General features: G+C 37.9%; 1 protein-coding gene across 2 annotated transcripts in view; it reads right to left on the bottom strand.

Moving 5' to 3' along the window:
- The window catches only part of DNAJC2 (DnaJ heat shock protein family (Hsp40) member C2), a 29,841-nt gene extending 13,386 nt beyond the window's left edge, over positions 1-16,455 (bottom strand). The window contains exons 1-5 of one of the 2 annotated variants that reach the window (XM_019655145.1): positions 16,144-16,455; positions 14,052-14,242; positions 9,599-9,674; positions 1,909-2,007; positions 840-981 (exon numbers count right to left, since the gene is read on the bottom strand). In XM_019655145.1, coding sequence (XP_019510690.1) covers positions 840-981; positions 1,909-2,007; positions 9,599-9,674; positions 14,052-14,242; positions 16,144-16,207 — 572 coding nt within the window. In that variant the 5' untranslated portion in view covers positions 16,208-16,455. The remainder of the gene's footprint in view (positions 1-839; positions 982-1,908; positions 2,008-9,598; positions 9,675-14,051; positions 14,243-16,143) is intronic. The other variant, XM_019655146.1, reaches the window with a different exon arrangement.
- Between the last annotated feature and the right edge of the window lie 890 nt (positions 16,456-17,345).

Genomic DNA, 17,345 nt, shown 5'->3' with positions numbered 1-17,345 from the left:
ACAACTAGACTGAAGAACAAAAGGATAGCAACTTTTCTGTTCCCCTTTCCCCAATTCCCCAATAAAAAAATCTTAAAAAAAAAAAAATCCTATAGACATTCCAAACCAATTAAATTGAAATCACAATTAAATCCCAATCTCTGGGGGGAAACCCAGGCAGCAGGACTTTTTCAAGTTCTCCTGGTGATTCCAATGTGCAGCCAAGATGTGCTCTATAAAAACTTCCTGTGCAGCCAGGTGGTTCAGTTGGTTAGAGCGCGTGCTCTGAGCAACAGGGTTGCCGGTTCGATTACCACATAGGCCAGTGAGCTGTGCCCTCTAAAAAAAAAAAACCAAAAACCAAAAACCAAACAAACAAAAAAACTTCCCAATGCAGATGGAACCAAAAATACTGGTATACTCTACTTAAAAACTGACTTAAATGAAATCAATTACATATGCTTTAATCTTAAATATAAATCATCCTTTGCCATAGAACCTTATAAGCAGATGCTCAAAAAATAGAACATAACTTTTCTCAAGTGATAATGGGCCAAGTTGAGTGCCCAAGTAGAGGGCCATTCATAATAAAGAAGCAAGAGAATGGGAAATTACTGTCACCTAAGTATCAGCATCACAGTACATAAAGGCAGTTCTTTCCCCCAAAGGAAATTAAAAAGAAAGACATCCCAGGAGTTGTAAAGAAATTTCACTATGAAAAGGGAGAGCTTCTGTTCAGAGAGCAAAATAATTAAGAGCCATAAGTTCACCAGAACTGTTATCAGAGGAAAAAGGAGATACCTGGAGACAAGAAGGGAGCCAACAGAGCACATTGATCACAGGGGGATGCCTTAACTCACCGGGAATTCCTTTCAAACACTGGGGAGAACACTTCGAAGAAATTGTCCTTTGCTTCACTTTTAGAAGGAACCGAGTTATCAAAAGTAGGATCTACACTGTTAAATGCTCTTCTTTTCACTGGATCAGATAACATTTCATAAGCTGAGGAGAAAACGATAAGGTCACATTACCATGACTCGACATTTTTTTTCCTCAGAGAAAAAAAATTCCTTCCTTTAAAAAAAATTATTATTGTTTATATTTAAAGATTGTGTGTGCTGGGGAGGATTGAATTTAGTTAATGACAGCTGTAGCACTACCGGATACGATTGGACTTAAGTTCTTTAAGTAGCTCTTCTGGAAGGAAAATGACAAAACAGTTAAAATATTCATCCCTTAAGAAAGCATGACACTGAGGAAAAAGAAATTGTTAGAAATTAGCTGCCAGATCCCAAGGTTATAAAAGATCAAAGGATCTTAGGAATCTTGAACACTGTGTTAAGAGTGGGCCAAAAAGAATAAATTTAAAAGGTGTATACTTGTATATAATTTTTTAAAAATTAGCTTCAAAATGTAAAATCAGATTTAAGGAAACATTTAGAAATGGTGGTACCTATGTTAATTTGCTTAATGGTGATATGGCTATGTAAATAGTAATAAACAGTTGTGGGTCCCATAATAGGATGTAAGCAAATTCCTGATTTAAATGAGCCAAACATGTGAGGAAGGTTAGTCCTGAAATGTACCTGAAATGGAGAAAGATCTTAGTATTCTCACCATTAAATGTAACGCTTATATGAATCAACTCTAGGATGAGATTTGCCTAAGAATCCCCTGGGGATCTCGTTAAACTGTAGATTCCGATTTAGTAGGTCTGGGATGTCCCCTGAGCTCCTGCATTTCTGACAAGCTGCCAGGTGCTACTGATGTTGCTGGCAGGGAGAACCTCACTTTGTAGGAAGATCACCAGAAATAACCAGATGTAACTAAAAAGGTTTTAAAATGTCAGCTAAACGAATTATGGTATACACTGGAAACACAATAAATTATTATCACTATTAGAAATTCGTGATTAAAATATTTTCTTACCTTTAGTTATGCAAGTGAAGTAGTCATTATCTCCTTCTTTTATTGGTTCACCAGCTGCTTTCCGTTTGTCTGGGTGATGTTTTAAAACCATTGCTTTATCTACAAAATAAGCCAGATTTAGATAATGTGTTACTTTAGGCACAAGAATAAAATTAAAGATGAGCTAAACAGAACCATTTCTAAAATCATAATGCTAATTTAAAAACATTTCCTCCCATGGTAAACTATTAGTTTATTAAATGTGGGAATTATAGAGAAGCAAGAATTATTTTAAGAATTGGTCCAAGTGCCAGCACCAAAACACAATTACTGTTAACATTTTGGTGTTTTTCCACACAGACTTTTTTTAAGTATATGCTTTAAAAATTTTAGGTATGGGCCGGCCAAGTGGCTCATTAGTTAAGAGTTGGCTTGAGAGTGCGAGTGCTGAGCAGCAGGGCCGCAGGTTCGGATACCACATGGGTCAGTGATGCTGCTCCCTCTACAGCTAAGATGGTGAACAACAGCTCAACCTGGAGCTGGGCTACAGTGAGTCGCCAGCGATGGCGTAGGCTGCAGTGAGGCTGTAGTGGGCTGCCATAAGCCACCGTGAGTGGCCGGGAGCTGGCATGAGTGGCTGTCCAATGGCTGGCAAACGACTGCCTCACCTGGGAAAAGCGCAATGATAATACCAACATGGGCCAGTGAAATGATGTCCTCTACAACTAGACTGAAGAACAAAAGGACAGCAACTTGTCTGTTCCCCTTCCTCAATTCTCCAACACTGTTCCCTCCCCCAATTCCCCAATAAAAATCTTAAAAACATTTTTTTTCAATATAATCATATCATATACCCAATTTATATTCTCCTTTTTTCAACTTAACATTACTGCATTTGCATTTTGTTACAAACTTCAAAAATTTTTAAGTGATTGCATCATACAGCATTTCAAGATTTATCATAATTTATTTATTTCTCTACCATTGGATATTTCATTATTTAAAATTTTTCACTATTGTAAGTGATCCCAATTTTAATCATTTTGTAGAGAAGTCTTTTTCCATATTTAGGATTTTTTTTTTAAAGATGTATTTACAAAAGTGAAATCAGTGAGTGCGATTGTAGGAACAAGATCCTTTCCAAAATTTATGCCACTTCTTACTCCTAAGTGAACATCCTTTTCACCTTAGCTTCGCCAGCCCTGGATCTAATTATTTAAAACTATGATTATCACTGGTGCTCAACAATTCTTTTTTGATTCATTTATCCTTTATCTGTGGAGGAAGGAGAGGTTGTCAGTTTTTCTTCTGAGTTTGTGTGAGTTACTTTACAATAATGGCTATTAACATCTATTGAGCATTTAATATGTACCAGGCATGATTTATCAGTTACTCTCCTAAATCACACCATGAGGAAAATACTATTATTTTTTCCATTTTATAGATGAGTAAAATGAGGCACAGAGAGGTTAAGTAAACATGACCTGTGCAACCTGTCCAAGTCCTGGCCAAGTCGGGCTCCAGCCCAGGCAGCCTGAATCCTCAGCCTGTTTGTATGCTGCCTCTTGGTCCCTTGAGTTTGATGCTAGTGTTTTCCCAGCTGCTGAGATTGCACTTACTGTTTTCAAAAACAGTCATTTATATTGGTTGTTGGAAAAGTCATGACGCAAAACATAGAATACATCATGACTTTTCCGACAACCCACTATTTACTGATCATTTCCTTTTAATTTCTTCCAGTACTTATGAACTTAGAAGGCCTTTCATTCTTCAAAAGTTTGATGTATGTTCCTAATTTCATTAATATTTTCTATGGTTAGAATTGAAAATTAAATTCTTCAAATCTTTTGGGAATTTTAATAGTCAAGAAAATATCTAAACTTGCCATTTTCCAAAGTCCTTATCTCATCTAATAATCCTTCCCGTCTCTACTGATTTATAATGCCTCATAGTCAATTTTACCAGGGTTTATTTCTGATTTACCTATTCTTGTCCTGGGATTAACTTTAAAATGACCATAGCTTCCTAATATTTGATGGTAACTTCCAAAAACTACATTTATTTTTGCATATTTTTCCTGCATCTAGCCCCGACACAAACTCTTTTGGTTTTCTAGGTAGGTTCTATATTACCAACAAAGAATGGATTGCTTTCCTTCTTTCCAATAGTTCTCTCTGTTATTTGATATCTAATACACTGACCTACACTCACAACATAGTGTAAAAAGCAATGGGCAGGTTAGCTTCCCCCCGTAAATTTTAGTGGTGATATCACCTATGCCACATGATTAAAAGTTCGCTGACTGTGGGTCTGAAATACTTCTCAAAGTAGGGAATTAACTGCATTTCTTTTCAAAGTTCAATTTATCAAAAAGGAATGGAGATCCACTTAGGAAATCACATATTATCTAAACTATAAACAGGTTTAGCTATATTAATGTATTTCCTAAGTTGGATTCCTGAGAGAAATCCTATTTGTTCATGGGCATTATGCCTTGTATACTGTTAAATTCAGTTTGCTATTATTTTAACCGGGATTTTTCTTTTTTTTTGTATGACACACATAGATGAGAGTTGCTTGTAATTTTTAAAATCTCTTCACCAGGTTTTAAAATTTTATTAATTATTATTTAAGACAATTTTTTAAGAGCAACTTTTGATTTACAGCAAAATTGAGAGGATGGTACAGAGATTTCCAATGTAACTTCTGCCCCCCGCCACGTGCACAGCAGCTCCTGCTATCCCTGAGAGCGATCTGTTTGTTACAGTTGATGAACCCACACTGACACATCATAATCACTCAAAGTCCATGGTTTACATTATGGTTCACTCTTGGCGTTGTACATTCTATGTATTTGGAGGAATGTATAATGACATGTATCCATCACTATAACACACAGAATATTTTCATTGCCCTAAAAATCTTCCGTGCTTCACGCCTGTTCATCCCTTCCTACCCGCCTCCCACAATCCATGATCTTTTTACTGACTCCACAATTTTCTCTTTGTATGCCAGGTTTTCATATTAGGTTTATATTAACTTCACAACATGAACTGTTCTAAAAACAGTTTATGTTCAGCACATGAATTTTCAATCCCTTAAACATTTGAAATAATTCACCTGAGAAATCACCTGGGCCTGAAAAGGTTTTATTGGAGATAATTCTTTTGTACCTTTTACAATTTCCTCAATTAAAAAAAAATAAGTTAATTTTATCAAAAATTTCAAATTCACTGTATTTAATAGTGTCCTCAATTAAAAATATCTTCTATAATGGTTTTCTTTCTGTATTTTACTATGTTTTTTCTTCTTAAAAATCCATTTTACTGTTTTATCTCTTCTATTTTTTCATCCATGTTCCTTGGTACTATTAAATATTTAAATTAAATGACTATTTTATTTTTCCCTCTATTAAAAAATAAATAGCACAATAGTTTAAGACAATGAACTTACGTATGGTACAGCTCTAATTACCACCCCTTAAGTTTTGATAGGCAGTGATCTTACTTTTGCAAGAAGACTATTAATACAATTTTTATATATGTCTAGGCCCAAAAGAATATATATTCAATTTCCCAAGTGATTATTTTTCGGTTTAATCATATCTTTTTTACTGAATTGAGATGAAATTTACATAGAATAAAATGCTCAGGTTTTAAGTATAGTCATCCTTAGTATCTGCAGGGAATTGGTTCTAGGAGCCCCTGCCTCGCACATGCCAAAATCTGAGGCTGCTCCAGTTTCTTATATAAAATGGTGTATTTGCATATAATCTATGCGCATCCTCCCCTGTACTTAAATAATCTCTCAGTTACTTATAGTACCTAATACAATGCAAATGCTATGTAGATATGTAAATAGCTGTTATAGTGTATTGTTTAGGGAATGACAAGAAAAAAAAGTCTGTACATGTTCAACACAGACGCAACCACTGTAGGCCTAACTACATAGTACGTGTCAGCAGCAACATAACTTTTTTTCCCGAATATTTTTGATCCCGAGGTTGGCTGAATCTGCAAATGTGGAACCTGTGGATACAGAGGGCCGACTGTATTGTTCAGTGAGTTTTGACAATTGTATACACCATGTAACTACCACCCAAAAGAAAATACTTACCATTCCATCACCCAGAGTTCCCTCGTACCCTTTTCCAGTCAACTCCCACCCCCTACCGCCTGAAGCAACCAGTTTCTGATTTCTATCACCATAAATTACTTTTGCATGTTCTGCATGGAAATGGAATCATACATTATCTCTTTGTATCTGACTACTTTTGCTCAACATGTTTTGAGATTCACCACCACTCTTGTGTGTATCAGTAATTTGTTTTTTTTCAGTTTGCTGAGTACTATTCCATTGTATGAATATACAGCAGTTTGCTTATCCATTAACCTGTTTGTTGGTGAACATTTGGTTTCTAGTTTTTAGATATTGTAAATAAGGCTGCTCTCAAAATTTCTGTACAAATGTTTTTAATGGACCCATTAAACTCAGTAATTCTACATATACTGCAAGGATTCAGAAACTGTGACAAATACATTTTTGTTTTTTGAGCTCCAGGATTTTTCTTATAGTCAAGTATATTATCAGTTCCTTCACTAACACTCAAGAGGAGGCATTTTCACCTTCTAGCTGTTTTAAGCAGAAAAGGAATTTATTAAAGGTTATTGGGCAGCTCACAGAGAACTCGGTGAGTCAGACAATCAAGCTTAGAGTCTCCATACCCGGGAAAAACAATCAAATCATCCTGGGCAGTTGGAGGTGTGATCCCCAGGGTTGGGCACTGCAGAATCTGAGCACAGGCTATTTGTACTGCCAGGCATGGGGCAAAGCCATGAGCTTCTCTCTGGGGTGCTCTTTCCCCCGCTGGCAAAATGGATTCTGTGCACTGGAAGCCTGACTTAAACATCATTCTCCTTCGACTTGCAAGTGTGTGCTGAGCAGTGAAACCCAAGTCATTTGCCTACAAACAGTCTCAATCTCAAGACAGGCCCTTTTATAAATGAGGTAAGTTTTCTTTATTTGCAATTATTGTTTCTGTTACATTTATTCTGCCTTCTTCTTTAGGGAAATCCGGCATCTCTCTCTTCATTCCCTCTGAATCTTGGAAACATTCCTCAAGGTTGTCTTCTACTTTACTGTGTCTTCTAACTGTACGTCAGCCTTCATAATTCTAAATTCTGCTCTCCTGTTTTTAGTTTTCAGGCACTTCTACTTCTTTCTCCCTAATCTCTTTCTGCAGTGCCTACGCCGCCCCCAATGCAGTGTCTTCACATCTCACTGACAGCATGTAGTAGATACTTAAGGTTTTTTTTTAACCTTATCAAAGTCCGAAAGAGATGTCTCAATTGTTTATTGAATAATCTTCTCTCATGCTGCACTATGTTTTTTCCTTCATTGCTTTTTCTGTCTAATCATCTGAAGTCATCCATGTACATTAAGGGGTCCTGAGACTGTCCTACACTCTGTCCCTGTGGAGCTAAGAGATATTACCTGATATTATTGGGTTGTCGGAAAAGTCACGATGCATTTTTGCAATGAAAAACAGAAAAAAATACGTCATGGCTTTTCTGACAACTCAATAAAAATAAGGTAAAGGAAGCCAAACAATATTGTTGGTTTGAAAAAGAAACAAAGGTAATTTGGGAGCAGCTGGTATAAGTTTACTGAAATTTCAAAGGCTTCTTTTCTTCTTCTCCCCCAACGAAAGATAGCTTCTGGGATGTTTTGAGGGTAATTAACAAAGGGGCTTTTACTGTACGTTCATACTGCTGTTATAATAAAGTCTCTAAATATTTTTAATTTTAAAGAAGCTTGATATTAAAGTTTTCAGTTTAAAAAATCAGAACTATTTTAAACTAAAATTATTAAATTTAGAAAATTCAAATTACCGAAGACTCTATTTCCATTTTTAAAGAGATCAAACCTACAAAATTACCATGTGGCAATTTTACTTCAAGAACAAACATATAAGTAACTGAAATACCACGTTTAGTATTCAAGCACTTTTTAAATCATCATTCAACTTTTCTAGTAATTTGTTCTTTTCAGAAATTCAGAGAAGGAAAAAAAGACACTAACTTTATTCACCCTTAACTGACTTCCTAATTTCCATTATAGCAATTCAAAATACATTAAACAAAAATAAAACTCTTTCACGTGTGTGTTTGCAATATAATGCAAGAACCTGGAGGCTCTCACATGCTGCTATCACACGTACATTTTTATTAGGTTTGTTTGTGCTGATAATTATAGACCTGTAAACACTAACTTGGCATTTTTACTTCTGGGCAAGGTTTCAGAAAGCAGTAAGCAGCAACTGTCTATTTTATAGTGACAGAGGTAAGAGAATAATTTCCTTCTCAATAAACAAAAATATTCTACAAGGTGGCAGAGAGTGAATTACAATTCTGCTTTATTTTAATCTGTGCATTGGGAATACAAAACTTTTGGTTACAGAATTTAAAAATGTTTATATTATGCCAATAAAAGAATGGATTTAACAGAGCACATGGATTCTGTTAATTCTTTCACAATTTACTGTAAATTTTTAATCTTTAGAGAAAAATAATTCTTTCATCTTAAAACAGCCAACTATTTTCATAGTTCTAAATCACTTCTGGTTCTTTCACAAATTTATATGTATTAAGACATATTTGGAATTTGTATGCTATTCCTTCATATAGCAAGACTGTGCAAATGCTTTTCCATGGCAAATGAATTTTCCTGGCATTTATGTATTTTACAATGACTATTCATATGCATTAACATATGCTTAGTCTAAAATCATGCCAGCTTTTTAAGAAATCCAATAATACAATAGGTCTAAAATAATCTGATAAATTCCTTCACCTTGTTAAAATTTCCATTAATAGAGAAAATTTTGAGTTTATCTACTATAGTTGGTCTTGACTAATATTTTTCAACATGAGATAGGTCTCCTTCTGCCATCTTCCTCCAAGTACAATACTTGCTCTTCTTGACTGGCTTTGACTCCCAACACCTTTTCCATGTGGCCATAATCTTACCTCCTCTGACCTCAATATCCATTTTCTAGAGTGGAGGCCAGAACATTCTCCTAATATAAAACACAGAAAATGAATCACCTTCAGCTCTTTCATGAAACTTTACTGATCTGGTGAACCGGATGCGTGAGGGAATTATTTCCACAGGAATGCAAAGGACAGGACACTAAGGCAGATGATGTTTAGTGAGGCATGTGAATACAGGCATCCAAACAATTTCCCCCCACATTTTTAATCTTGTCAATGAAAAATAATAATGAATCATCAGATAACTCTTTCTTGGACAGAAGAGAAAAGATGATATTAATAAGGGTCTGACCTAAGACCACAAAACAACATCAAAAAACCTAAGTAACAGGGCCGCTCCACTAAATGCAGCGGGCCCTACTTCTAAAAAAAGGTGCAATGTTTTAAAAGCTTGCCATTGGAAGAATGTTCTTTACTCAGTCACAAACACACACATCTACCTCCCTGATTTCTTATTCCTCATGAGAAAGTCCATACACGAGACTACGTTTTTCTGTTTCTAAAGGTAAAGGACAGTGTGGTTATACATTGTTATGACCATATGACACATGCTGTTAAATCTAGAGCTATGGATATAGACTATGATCCTCATATCTTTTCAAAAGGGTAACATTTCCAATACTAGATATTTGATTATTTCAAAATAACTAAATACTTACGAGCTGCTTTGATCTGCCTCTGTGTAGCTTTGTATCTTACATGGCCAAGTCCAAGTACTGCATAATGATCTTGGTTCTGATAAAGACACAAAGGGAGTCAAGTTTGAAATGGAGCAATACATCCTATCCTTTGTGTTTTGGAACCCCAAAGCAGTGTTTCCCAAAGTGATATTCTCATAACAGGGGTCCAGTTAGAGATTCTGTATAAAATGGGTAGTGCGGTCATTTAAGTTTGGGAAATGCTGACTCTTGTATACCCTTCTTGATGACTTGTATGCACATAAAACTAATAAAGGCTCTGATCAGTCCTGCAATTAAAAAAAGAACAAGCAAGTAATCAGATACCTGTAAAACCTAGCCTTTTTCAAATGTACTTGACCACAGAACACTTTTTGTTCTTAAAACCAATATATTAATATTCTGTGGCCACCTTTAAATTAAAGTATAGCCAGGAAGAGTTCAGAACTGAAGGGAACATTACAGCAGCCCTAGTAGGTTGGGTCAGGGCAGTGATAGGATAGAACTAGGAGCCATATAGAACAAAGAAGATAGGTTACATGGAAATTTTGAGAAACTGAGGGATGAGGCTTCTCTGGATAAAAGCACCTGCTCTCATTTCTGCTTTGGTTAGCATCATTGCAAGTTTAGAAGCTGAGGTAACAACTGGAGTGAAGACTTCTTAAAAGTATGCATCGGGTATACTGGAGAATGAGTGAGGAGCAAGGGAAATGAGAGCATAAAACATGGGAGAAAAAAATCAGATATGGCAGACTGGTTTCCCTTTCAATTCAGGATTGCAAACGTCACAGGAATTGGCTCCTTTATTATGTCTGGCAATCATACTGTGTTCCAGTTGGTTTACCTTTCCACTCACTAAGATTACTATCACACACCTTCTGTCCTCTAGTTTCCTCAAACCTCACAGACCCTTCTCTACTCTCATCAATGGCCTTGCCTCCTGCTTTACTAAAAAATTTACATCATCCTACTTGAATTCCAGCATCTTTCTACCACCCTAGCTGCATCCATACATCTCTTCCCTTTCCCTCCACTCACAATTCAGAAAGCTTATCCTACCAAGACAAATTACTCCATCCTTCCTCTTGGTTCTGAATATCATCTTCTAATTCTCCTCAAATACTAGCATCTTTCAGTTATCTCCTAAATTTCAACTGGATATTTGCATCAGTATAAAAAGATTCTCTATTACCTCTCATCTTAAAAAAACAAACACCCTTCCATGACTCCTTTTTCAGCAACTGCCCCATTTTTCTGCTGCCCATCAAAGTTAAACTTGAAGAAACTGTCCCCTTGCATTAATTTTCAAACCACTCTGATCTGGTTCTGTTCCATCCACTTCCATCTCAGGTGCTACAAAGCTGGTCTCTTCAGTATCAATTTCCAGGTGCCAAATCCAAAATTGCCTGTCTGCCCTCAGCGACAGCACAGCTTGAAACATTACCTTCCTTTAGTTTCTGTGAATCCACTCTCTCTGTTTTCCTCCCATCTTCCAGTAGATTTTTCAGCCCCTTTTACTGGTTTCTCAGTGATCCGCAAAGCTCCTGAGGTATCTTCTGGTCTCTCTCTGTACTTTGATCCTAGGGGATCTGATCAAATGCCAAGGCTGGAATGTGGTAAGTAACCTGCAAATGCTCATGGCTCACCAATGAACTCGAGTGCAGACCTCTACTCTGAGCTTCAGAGGCACAGAGCATGTCCATCTCTCTAACATCCTGGCCCATGACTCTCTACCTTGGTCCCCCATTTCCAAATACCAGACTGGTGTTTCAGTTCCCTCAAGATGTGAGCTCTCTCCCTTCAGGGCCTCTCATGCTATATGGTCTGTCTGATACATTCTTCCTCCATTCTTCATGTGGCTGCCATCTTCTCATTCTTCAGTCTCAGCTGAAATGTCATCACCCTATTTAAAAGAGACAACCTTCTCTCCCTGTCTCTGCTCCTTTCTTGTTGTTGTTCCCTCTGAAGTACCTAAACGTTGTCAGTGCTCCAAATCCTCCAATGGCTGTCCACTGACCACCACCACTCCTGGCCTCCTCACCCCTCCTTCATTCACTATATTCCAGCCACTTGTCTTCTTTCAGTTCCTAGCACATTCCACACTTCTTCCTGCCTCTGCATAAGCTCTGCGCCATTTTCCCTGATCTCTGCAAGTCATTCAAGTTTCATCATAAGTGTCAGCTCCCGACGCATTCCCCACCTACTCAATCGAAGGCAGTCATCTGGACACTATCACATCACCCGGTTCCACTTCTCTGCCCAGCACTTAGTGGCCATGTTCTTGATTCTTTACTTATTATCTGTCTCCTCACTGGAATATAAGCTATGTGGGAGCAATGATACTTTCTGCTCAGCACAGTATCCTTGGCACCCAGACAGTGTCTGATACACAGCAGGTGCTTGGTCGCTATTTGTTGAATGAAACAACTGAATGATTTTATGAACCCCGCTACCTTGCTCTGATGTCGACTACTCTTTTCTCTACCACAGACCTTCTCCATTCTCTCTTATAGATCTCAATGTTACCAATTCTATGTCCTCCTGACCCTGCCTTTCCCTCAAGTTATAATTCCTCATTTTTTTTTACAACCTAGCTTTGAAAGAGAGTATTTTACACTTAGGTCTCTACTTTATCACCTCCTAATAACTCCTCAACCCACTGCAATCTCTTGCCATCCCAAGCATTTTACTAGAACTGCTTTCAATGTGGTCACCTACACTTCATTTGCCAGATCCAGTGGCTTTTTATCTTTACTTATGTTATGAGAGTGACCTCTCTCTAAAGCAGTGACACTGGGGATTGTTTTTTCTTTCTTGAGACTTCTTCCTCCCTTAGTTTCTGGAAGAGTATATATAGTATCTGATGTTTAATAAACCTTTGTTGAACAAACAAATGGTTTTTTGTTTTCTGTTTTCTTTCTAGTTCTTTCATCCTTCTTAGTATCCTTTGCTAGTTCTCCTCTTCTGACTATTCCTTAAATATCCATGCTCAATGTTCAGTTCTTTTCTTTTAAAATTGATGATGATGGCAGGAGAATCAGCTCACACTTTCTGAGTGTGTACTTACTTTTCTAGGTGCTTTACACATATTCCTTACCTCATTTAATATTCACGACAACCTGAGATGAGAACTCTTATTATCTACTATTTGTTTTGAATTTATCATGTCCCCAAGCACTAGGTTAAGTGCTTTATATGCATCATTTCATTTTATTAATCTTCACTATAATCCTTTGAGCTGTTAGCAATCTCATTATACCAATAAGGGAAATGAGGCAGAGATGTCAAGTAACTTTCCCAAGGTCCCAGCACACTAAATGGGCAGAACCAGATTTGAATCCAGGCACTCTAATTTCAAAGCATTTGGATTTAAATGTTATACTAGTGCCCACTTAAGCAATATAATACCTATTTGTCTATAATCTTCTCTATATTGTCTGACGTCACTCAATTTCCCACAGCCTCAACTACTGCCTATGTGCCAATGACTTGCAAATGTTTTTGGCTCTAACCTCTTTTTAGAGTCACAGACCAATTTCTAACCATCTGCTAGATAACTTCACCAGTATGTTACTACAACCTCAGTTTTCACATAGCCAAACTTGAACACAAACACCACATTCCCCACAAACTTCCCAATGTTGGTGACTGACATCACACTCTAGCAGGTCACTGAAGCCAAAATGTTCAGAGGTCTTTTGAATACATTCCCTTCTCTTGTGCCACACAGCCAAAGTCACCAACGCCTGTCAAGTCTACCTCTCCCCAAAATTTGTTCCCTCTTCCTCAAAACCCAGCCATAAATTTAGTTTAAGCATTAAGCATCCATTCGCAGGCTTGGATTATTGCACTAGGCCTGTACCAGCAAACTATTCACGTCCCTTCCAGGCCTGCCATCCCTTTTCAAGCAATTTTCTGTACTGCCAGGAGAATTACTTTTCTAAAATTAGCTTAAAAACTTTTGATGACTTCTCACTGCCCTGAAAATGTGAATTTCTTACTTAGCATGACACAAAAAGGGCACAACAGTTTAGTTTAGAGTCTGTTTCAGGCGGAATTTCTCACCACCATCCCTCAAATACCCTCCTCTAGTCTTCCCCAATCCCCAAAAGGCGGCGCATATACTTTTACTCCTTTGTGTCTTTGCATATCTACCCCTTCTGCCCAGAATGCCTTTCTCCCTTGTCTGCTTCAGAAACTGCCCCTTATCCTTTTAAGACCTTTTATCTTCTCTATGCAACCTTCCTAGATGTCTCCAGCAGAGACAGTATCCTGTGGCTTGTGCTATCCCACTTAGGGTTACCAATAAACAGGTGCTCCATTTGTTATCTTGTTGGAGCATCTTAAAACATAGTTTATTAATGGAAAACTTGTGAGGAAATGACCTATCGTTAACAAAGCATCTCACTGAACAAAAGATTCACGTATTAAATACCTTCCAGTCTTTGGGATCAAGTGTTTTCAGCATGGGAAATTCTTCTAATTGCAATTCTTCATCTTCTGATTCCTCTGATAACTCTTTCTTATCCTCCAGTTCCTGAAAAGAGGCAGAAGCATTTCTGTTTCTCCTCTTAACAAAAGCTTCAAACCATCTTCCCACAGGTTCAACTTGACAGAGTGTTGAGGCTGTGATTGAAAGCGTTAAGAGAAGCTTCAATGCATTGCATGGAATAAATCTGTTTCAAGGCAATAAATAAGGTCAAAACAGTGATAGCCTCAGAATATAATTTTAAAACCATCAGCTAAGATAATTGCAGTAATTCAGTTAACATGAGGGTTAGCAATAAATAACCATTTCCTAGTATTTACAGACTATTCAAGAAACCCCTTCCAATTATCTGACAATATAAAACATTCATCAATGTCAACAATAAACCAATATTTTTCTGGGGATATGAGAGGAAGGTGAGGAACGGGGACAAATGTTGCAAACTGCTTTATTTTTAGGCCAATAATTGTAATAAAGCAAATAATAATAATCAGAGCTAGCCTCGTCAAAAACAAAATCTAAAAACAACTCAAAATATCTTAATTTTTAAAACCCTGAATTCAAATAGCTTTTTAAAATTTCAAGAATTCACTAGGAGTGATTTGTTCTGAAAGACAATTTTCCAGGAGCTAATGTGCTACGGTGGAACAAGCGCTGGATCTGAAATCAGAAGCGCTGGGTTTTAGTCTAGGTCAGACAATTAATGGCTGTGTGAAAAGCGTCAAAGATGTCTTCAGCTAAAATAGGAACAATATCTATCTTACATGGTTCCTTGGAAGATCAAATGACAAACCGTGAAGGCACTTTGAAAAATCACTAACTGTTGTATAAAAGTAAGACTTTATCATTATTTCTGGGAAGTAGGAGTAAATCACTGTACCTTTGTATACTAACATTTCAACAAATGTAATTTAGGTCAGAAACAAGTGTACATTTTAATTTTAATTTCATATTCCATGTGAAAGCAAAAAGCTTTACTCTGTTTAATAATAACTAGATGTAAGTTTCCCTTTGTACCTAATGGCCACAATTTTCTAAAAATAACTGACTTTTCATGTTTTTAATTGGTTTGGGAAATTAAGATTTCCTCTACTATACACAGGAGAGAATTCAAACAGTACAGGGAGTGCCAAAAAAATGCACACACATTTTAAGAAAGAAAAAAAAACTATTAAAATTGTAATAATATATACCGACAACAAAAGATGAATACAAGTCATGTGTACACATTTTTTGGCATTCCCGTATGTTCAAGAAGTACTACCATTGCGGTGTGAGTGACTTTTAAAAACATTACCTTTCACGCCATTCCCTCTAGTTGTAAGATTACACACACAGACTTCTAATGGCACAAACAACATGTGCCATGATACGTTAAAAAATAACACTCAACAAGCGTCTATATAAGCGGCTAGGTAATTAATGTAGATCACTGAAACTGGAGACTCTTACGTTTTACAATACCCACGACTGTCCGGGGCTATAAATCTATGAACCCGCAGCAGCAGGACGAGTATCACTTAATGACTGTCTTTAAAAGTCTACACGGATCTTACCAGCAGCACAGGCAATGGTTTTTTCATACTGAGTATGAGGAGCAGTGTCTGAGTAATGACATTTAAAAAAGCAACCCGGAGCAAACGAAGGAAGAAAGGTGTTAGAGCACCAGCAGCCAGGTTCTGTACGACCTCAGGCACGTGGGGAGCTCGCAGCGGGCAGTCTCTTGCTGTAGGCAAGGGGATGCTTAAAGAACATTTTTAGGGTACTGGAGGGTTCGGTTCCGAACGGCTCTGCCGGACCCATGAGTCAGCGACCGCGAGAGGAGGAGGAAACTGGAGGGGCAGAAAGATGCCCCTTCCCTTCTTCCTTCCAGTCTGGGGAAGGATTCCTGTATAGCAGGGAGCAAAAAGGCACTCGACACGGCCCCACACGTCAGGTAGCTAGGGGCGAGGGTAGAGAGACTTCGGGGTCGCGCAGGTGGAGGACTGAGGCAGGAGTGGCTGAGGCGGGACGGAGCCGGGGTTGAGTGGACACGTACCAGAGGTCAGAGCGTGGGTGATGGCGGTGCCCTGGCCGTCTGCAGCGCTCGGCAGGAGCAGCATGATGGCGCCCGGGCCAGCCCCGGGGGCGCAGCAGGTCACGTCCCGGGCGGAGGGCGCTTAGCTGTCCCTTCCAGCTCTACCTCCCGGTCCGAGCCTCGCGCCTTGGCTCTGCGACGCCCAGGAACCGGCGCATGGAGAGAACCAGTAACTACTTCCGGGATGGATTTTTCATGGTGCGGAGCCAATTCCATTCCCACCCCCGCCAACGTGTGCGGCAACTTAGTGCTTCCACTGACTCAGATCCGGCTAGGGACCAAGACTCAAAACAGAAAGGTTCCCAAATTCATCAGTTCCTGAGTAAAAAGGATTACTATTTTCCTTGTCCAAGTGCAACACGTCGGACATAATTTTCTAAAGCAGGTCTTAATATATTCTTCTTATATTACTACCACTGTCTATATTAGTCTGAACATAACTGCTTATTTTCCTGTAGTTGTACTTGTATAATAAAAAATGAAAACATTAGTATTGAGAATAGTCTATATACAGCTATAGAGAATTCTGTGTTGTGCAATCTCCAGAACTCTTTTCATCTTGCAAAACTGAAACTCTAAACCTGTTAAACAATACCCCATTTTTATTTCCCCCCACACTCTGCAACCACCATTCTCCTGTCTCTATGATTTGACTACTCTGGGTACCTAAGTAGTCATACAGTATTTGTCTTTTTGTGACTGGTTTATTCACTTAGTATAATGCTGTCACAATTTTAGTGCGTTGGAGTCTTTCCTCTTTAAGGCTGAATAATATTCCATTGTATGTATGTTTTATCCATTCATTCTTCTGTTGATTGGGTTGCTTCCACTTCTTGGCTATTGTGGATAATGCTTCTATGAACATGGAGATACAAATATCTCTTGGAGATCCTGCTTTCAATTCTTTTGGGTACATACCCAGAAATGGAATTGCTAGATCATATGGCAACTCTATTTTTAATTTTTTAAGGAACTGTCATACTGTTTTCTATAGAGGTTACATCATTTTACTGTCCCACTAAATGTGCACAAGATTTTAATTTTTCTCCACATCCTCACCAACACGTATTTTCTTTCTCTTTTTTTATAGTCACCATTCTAATGGTTATAAGGTGGTATCTCATGGTTTTGATTCTCACTTCCCCAATGGCTAGTGATGTTGA

Source organism: Hipposideros armiger, unplaced genomic scaffold (assembly GCF_001890085.2).
Source record: "Hipposideros armiger isolate ML-2016 unplaced genomic scaffold, ASM189008v1 scaffold_236, whole genome shotgun sequence".
Classification (NCBI taxonomy): Eukaryota; Metazoa; Chordata; class Mammalia; order Chiroptera; family Hipposideridae; genus Hipposideros; species Hipposideros armiger.
This window is presented reverse-complemented; position numbering and strand designations above follow the sequence as displayed.